Below are 6,566 nucleotides of genomic sequence, written 5' to 3' on the forward strand. Positions count from 1 at the left end.
TCAATAAAGCGCATAGGGTGGGGGAGTGCTATGAAATGCTGTAACTTTTACACTATCCACTAAAAGATACTCAAATATATTTCTCCATGTTTGTTCCAGTTTGTTTAAAGCTTTATATTCAATGCAACAGCATTACTTCGGCGGGTAATTCTACTGCAAACACTGTTAAAAAATGTATTTCTCTTACAGTTTGGATTTAGACAGTTTCCTCTAATTATAGTATTTATGGCACAAAGGCCTTTAACTTGCTAATCTAACACCAATGTCCTTCATGAAAAGGTTGTAAAAATTACTCCTAGCAGTCAACGTGATTGCAAGTCTACATCATTAGATATCTCCAAGAGAAGCTGTGAACCAGCGAGATGATGCTCAAAATACATCATCACATCCTCCATATTTTACCGAACCGTGCCTCGAAAGCAGTGCATCACCTTGAGCATCCTTAAAAGAGAAGAATGGTAAATCTTTCTCAACAAAGATGCTCCATGCTCCATCTTTTACATCAATATTGGTGTGCATCTGACTGAGAAAACAATTTATTGAATATTATTACTGGTAAATGATATCAAACATGTGACTTCTCACAGCAATATACACGTGCCAGACTTTTTATCGCCATCATCTCCTCCACTACCTTCTTTCCTGTTGGGATCGTTGAGCTCCCCAAACAGTCCAGTCTCAATCATCTCTTGCTGCCACTGAATGGGTACGGCACCTGTGCTAAACTCCTTGAAGAATTTATTGTCATTGGCATCAAACTCAATGCCCTTGATCTCTGAGAACTCGGCGATGTCGTCGGTGTCCTTGGCGTACACGACGTTGGGCTTGGGGACCCATGGAGGATCCACCAGCCCGGCCTCCAGACGGGGAAAGTTGATTTTCTGGAACCAATTGTGTTTCCTGGGATCGTCCATGTTGTCCCTAAAGAGGGGGCAAAAATATACTTTCAAAACTACAATGTCAGACTTAATGAAACAAGAACAAAGTGGCTGCACGGTTTCATGCAACATTTTGGTTACAGTTAAGGTTTTAATCGGCTTTAATCAACCAGTTCATTCTAAGCAAACTCATTATTGCATTCTCAGTTTCCAAACATCCGTTGCACCAGAATGCCAGTAAATATATTAATTTATATATTTAAATATATAAATCAATACAATTGAATCCCAAATGATATTAATATGCAATTGACACAAACATACACAAACGTACACACTATGTTGCAGAAATTCAGATTCACTAAGCCACTTTATGCAGCACACACACACACACACACACAAGTTTACTTATAGATTAAAAGAGTAGAAGAACCACTTACTTTATGCCCAGGCGCTCCTCAATTTTCTTCTTGAGGAACTGCTGGATGACGTCCTTGGTGACAGCATCAAAGCACTTGTGCTCCCACTTTGGTTCCTCGTTGATAATGCGGCGCTGCACCTCCTCCTTCTCCACCTTCTCCTTCTTGCTCTCAGGGCCTTTGAAAGGTGTGTAGCCAGCCACCATCTCGTAGATACTGCAGCCCAGAGCCCACCAGTCAACTGATGTCCTGTACGGAGTTTTGGTCAGGAGCTCGGGGGCCATGTATGCTCCAGTACCAGCCTGGAGGAGGGAGAGAGAGTACATGTTTACATTTCAACCCAGTTCCTGAAAGGACACAGAGGACAGACAGAGTGGTCTTGTGAGAGGACAGACTGGTTGGTAAAGAAGAACTTTACACTGGGAGACATAGTCTTTATACATCCCTATTGACAAGTGTTACGGTCAATTGTCTGGGTTACTAAAGCTTTACTCTAGCCTTCTCTTTCTGTCTCTCTTTGTGTCACTTTCACCTCTCACTCTCTTACCTACTCTATTCCTGCTCCCTCCCCCCTCCCTGTATGACCTCTCCTGCAGCCCTAATCCTAATGCTAAGCCTACTATCTGTCAAGAGTCGTGTGTGTCTACACACCGACCAGTTGATGTTAATGGCCAGTCTTATATAAAGACTGGCCATTTCTGGATGCTATAGTCACAAGATCCAGACACCACGTAGCCATGCCTCTAATGTATAATGAATGCATACACATCTGGCATAGAGCCAAAAGCTCATCCTTTACTACTGCAAGTAAGTCTTGAGGAAACCCTGTTGCATACATCATTTTCAGGAGATCCATAGGTTACATAGGCTGGTGTTATGAGGACTGTTGGGATCAGAATACATTTTTTACAAGCTCTTACAAATTGTTTGTCTTTTTGAATGACAGATTGTGATCACTAAACAATTGGTATTTCAAGATCTATCCCTTACTTAAACAAGTGTGACAAGACTTGACCTTGATTATTGAAGGCATGATACTACAACTTCATTGAGCAGAGGTTTGCATGCAAATCTTTTACGTCCTAACACTGACTTGCATGTTACCTAACATGCAAATCTACTAAACTTCTGCATTATTTTCAACTTTTCCTGGTGGACTTTTGTAACTAGTTCTGTTCATCCGAAATCTATCGATCTGCACACAAGATTATTTGTATGATCATCCAGGTTACATAATTACCACCATGTTTAATCTGATCTTAGTTGCAAAGAACAGATCTAATGTTTCAGCCCAGTTAAAGTCAACTTGTTTGCAAACCAACATTTCTAAATATGTTGAACATAGGTTTTTACCTGGATCTGTCAATCTTATCAGGGACAGACTTGTGTAATACCCACTAAGAAGATTAGGGGACCAAAGCCTGCCTTGCCTGAGGTTAGCCCAGTCACTTTGGCTGGCTGAAGAGCATCAGAGTATTGGATAATGAGCTTACTGGACTTTCATGGAGCCGAGAGCTTACTCTTTGCTACCTCAAGTAAGTCCCGTTGAACCCCTCTTGCCAAACGTTCATCTTTTTTCAGGTCATCTATGGGTTAGTGCAAGTGAGATGACATGATATCTATGTTACTCTTTCTTAAGGCAGGAAGAGGATTTACAGGCGACAGGGAAGAAATTGTAGCACATCTGACGCAACTATCCACAGAAATAATTAAATATCTGCCAACAACATTTGCGACATTTACTGCTACTTTAACAAGAACTGGACCTCCAAGGTTTCCAACATAGCCCCGACACAAAATGGTGGTTTATAAATGGCCAGGCTATAATCTGACTGCTAAAGGATCAGATGAGTTACATAATGGCTTCGAAGACTCATTGCACAGATCTTTAAGCAATCTTGTAATCCCTGTCCGGATTTAAAGTAAAAACCCCACCAAGATGGACAGCCTGTCCAAGCCGCAGTTCAGTTTTTAACTCCAACCTCAACTTCAGATAAGTGAACACAAACAGGGTGCAGATGTAGATCACCCAGAAACCAGTGGTCTGGTTCTTTGTGTTCTTTTTGTGTTGCGGTGTGTGTGTGTGTGTGTGTGTGTGTGTGTGTGTGTGTGTGTGTGTGTGTGTGAGAGTAGTTTATGTGTGGTCTTAAACTTCAACCTTGTAGAAGATGACTTAACTAAACTTGTTAATTTACAGATCAGGTACATAATCAGGGGCAAGCCCTTGTTCTCTTGTCCTTGGTGTATGCAGCTTCAAATACTTTGAATAATAGATTAGATCTATTGATAGATAATAGATAGCCCTTTAGGGCAGACATCTTTCACCATGATGTAAAATTGTTGTACTAGTCCCATTGTTTTTGCTGACACCATCCAGCCAGGCCCTCTCATGTTAACAGCATCCTAAAGGCTTTGAGAGTACAACTTGGCGTACTTAGTGAACTTCTTTATAACGTTTTCCAAACTAGAAATGGCCTTTTCAACCTTAACATCAATGGTGTGTGTAAATCTACTCACCATCTGGGTGACATGCTTCTCTGGAACAAGCTCTATGGCCAGACCCAAATCTGAAAGACGGCACTGGCCTAGGCTGTCCAGCAACACGTTCTCCGGCTTCATGTCACGGTACACGATATTCATTTCGTGCAGGTGCATAATGCCCGTGGTGATCTGCGCTGTGTAGTGGATGATGCGCTTCATCTCAATGCCTTTGTCCACACCCTTGCCATCGTAGCCTATGTTGTAAATGTGGTATCTGAGGTCTCCTCCATTCATCAGGGTCATCACAAGGCACAGGTGGGTCTTTGTGTCATAAGCGTAGCCCAAGTTGACCAGAAACAGGCTGTTAACCTTCTCCAAGATCTTCTTCTCCAACAGCGCCATCTTTTCACCACCCTTCTTCTTCAGTCGCTTTTTACACAGCTTCTTGCAGGCGTACATCTGGCCTGTGTTCTTCACCTGAACAGCGCACACCTGGAGAAAGGTTATTTGTTAAAAAGGAGGACTTTTTTTATAACCGATATGCAACCAGTTGTCCTTTGATTTATTAGAATCCATTTTCCAAAGAACGCAAGCATGGTCTACTAGTATCTAGCTGACAGGCAGCACTAACTAACAGAAGACTAACATCAGATTGTTGCTTGTCCTCTTGTTGAAAGTGTGGTGGGAATGAACGCCCCCTTTGTATTAGTACAGTATATCCAAAATAATTGATTTGACTTATACTTTTTAATTATCAATCTATGCCATCACATATTTCATTCACTATTGATATAATCAGAAATACTGACCCATAATACTGCCCCTTGCCAGCTGTGTCTTGGCGCCCTATTTTCTCTACCTATGTCATTCACTTCTTTAATACATTTATTCATTTTAACATTTACTTCTGGTATCATTTACTCCCTGTAGACAGAGGATCAGGTTTATCCGCTGCATTGTACTGCTAAGTAAGTCCAGTATCAAAGCTCTTTTGTCAAGTAAAGTGTCTGATTCTCTACTTACTGTACGTGCTGCTTTAAAAAAAACTGTATTTTAAAGTCACAGCAAACTTTCAAACTTGGTTATAGCAGCAACTTCACTGTTTCAATATTCAATTTGAATATACCGTGTAAAATATTACTGTAATCATTATTTGATGTCTAAACTGCTTTCTACGTTTTTATAATAGTGTTTATTATTTATTTATTAGTATTTCTCTTATGTCAGGATGTATGGTCAGGCTTGCTGTTAAGAGCTTGACTCAGAAAAGGGGTTCCTCAGGGGTCGATTGTAGATCCTCTGCATGTGCCATGACGAGATAATAAAATATGCCTCTGATTTTCTAAAGACATTTCTTATCAACCTCTAATCTTTTTAATGATTTTTACGAAATAACTTTTACTGCTATTCTCTATCCCTACAATTGAATTATTGCTCGATCATATCTTTACATAGCATTTTGTCTTAAAACAGACAAACTTGAAACAAGTTGAATTCAGTTGAATTATTTCATGTTCTTAGTTGTTATTTTGTTCTACTGTCATCTTCATGTCTCAAATGAAAAAAAGATCTTGATCTCAATTGCAATTGACCTAACCCTAATCCTCACAATAATAGCTTCTATTGATTAGTATTTGAATTATGCCAGTTCTATCAACATCTAGAATGTAACAACAGTGACACTGCACCATAATACTCTACTGTAGCACCATCGTTACAATTCCAAAAGATGTTCAATAGATATTATCAAAATTGATAACACCACCACATCTAAGAAACCTGGGGGAGTCCTGCAACTAAAAGCAGTGTTAAAACATACATTGTTTAACTACACACATATTTCAACAGACTTCATCAAATTGTATGTAGATGAGTTTGCATGCTTACCTCTCCAAAGCCTCCTTTGCCAAGAGTTCTGAACTCATAGAAGTATTTGTCAGTGATGGTCTGTTTCTCATACTCTTTCCACTGGAGGAATTTATCAAAGAATGGACTGGCCTGATAATCTGTGAAGGGTTTGTCTTTCAGAAATTCCCTTACGCCTTCCTGGACTTTGCCTTTTATCACCTCATCAAAGTTGGCATCTGTCACAGTCTTGCATTTATCAAGAGCCTCCCCAGTAAGAAAGGACAGGAATTTCTTGGAGTCAGCCTTGCAATAGTCGGTCATCATGGTTTTCCGTGCCTTGTCTTTTACTGCACCTTCAGCCAGATCCCATTCATACAGATCATCAAGGAAATCAGCAGCAAGCTTAAACTCAGGGTTATTTGCCAGGTAGTCACGGAAAAACTTTTTGCCAATAGGCTGCTTTTCACAAACCGATGTAAAATCCTTTTCAAGGGAAGCTCGTACTACAGCACACTGATCAGGCTTGGGGAGAGCCAAGCTGCGGCGACGCTTTTTCATCTCCTTGTCATCACCACCCTGGGCTTTCAGGTAGGCCGTGTTGGCCACCAGGTTATCCAGTCCCCCCATGTCACACATCTTGGCGGCTGTATGTGGTCTGTCCCCCCTAAGTGACTGGGCTCTTCAGTGGCTCCCCACAGATACCCTCAGCGTCTCTCAGAATGTGTGCGTCTGCGTGAGAGTGCAATTCTCTCCAGAGCCAGCTTGCAAATGACCTCCTTCACCCAGCCTACCTGCAAAGCTAAGACACACTGACACACCCAGTAATTACTCATTTAGAATTAAATACCAGGGAGGGATTTTGGCTTAAGGATCTTTGTGTGGACTATTCAAGGAGGCTGTGCACGGAAAGGGAATCGTAAGCGGGCTCTGTCCTAAGAGG

The 6,566-nt window shown here is 41.1% G+C and overlaps 1 protein-coding gene across 1 annotated transcript; it reads right to left on the minus strand.

Moving 5' to 3' along the window:
* Positions 1-581: 581 nt before the first annotated feature.
* On the minus strand, positions 582-6,262 carry grk7a (G protein-coupled receptor kinase 7a; the record flags this gene model as incomplete). The annotated part of the gene is made up of 4 exons (XM_079173396.1): positions 582-921; positions 1,319-1,599; positions 3,815-4,270; positions 5,666-6,262. The coding sequence occupies 4 exons, from the start codon at positions 6,260-6,262 to the stop codon at positions 582-584; spliced, it is 1,674 nt and encodes a 557-aa protein (XP_079029522.1).
* Positions 6,263-6,566: the final 304 nt, after the last annotated feature.

Source organism: Pholis gunnellus (genome assembly GCF_910591455.1).
Source record: "Pholis gunnellus genome assembly, chromosome: 14".
NCBI classification, from domain to species: Eukaryota; Metazoa; Chordata; class Actinopteri; order Perciformes; family Pholidae; genus Pholis; species Pholis gunnellus.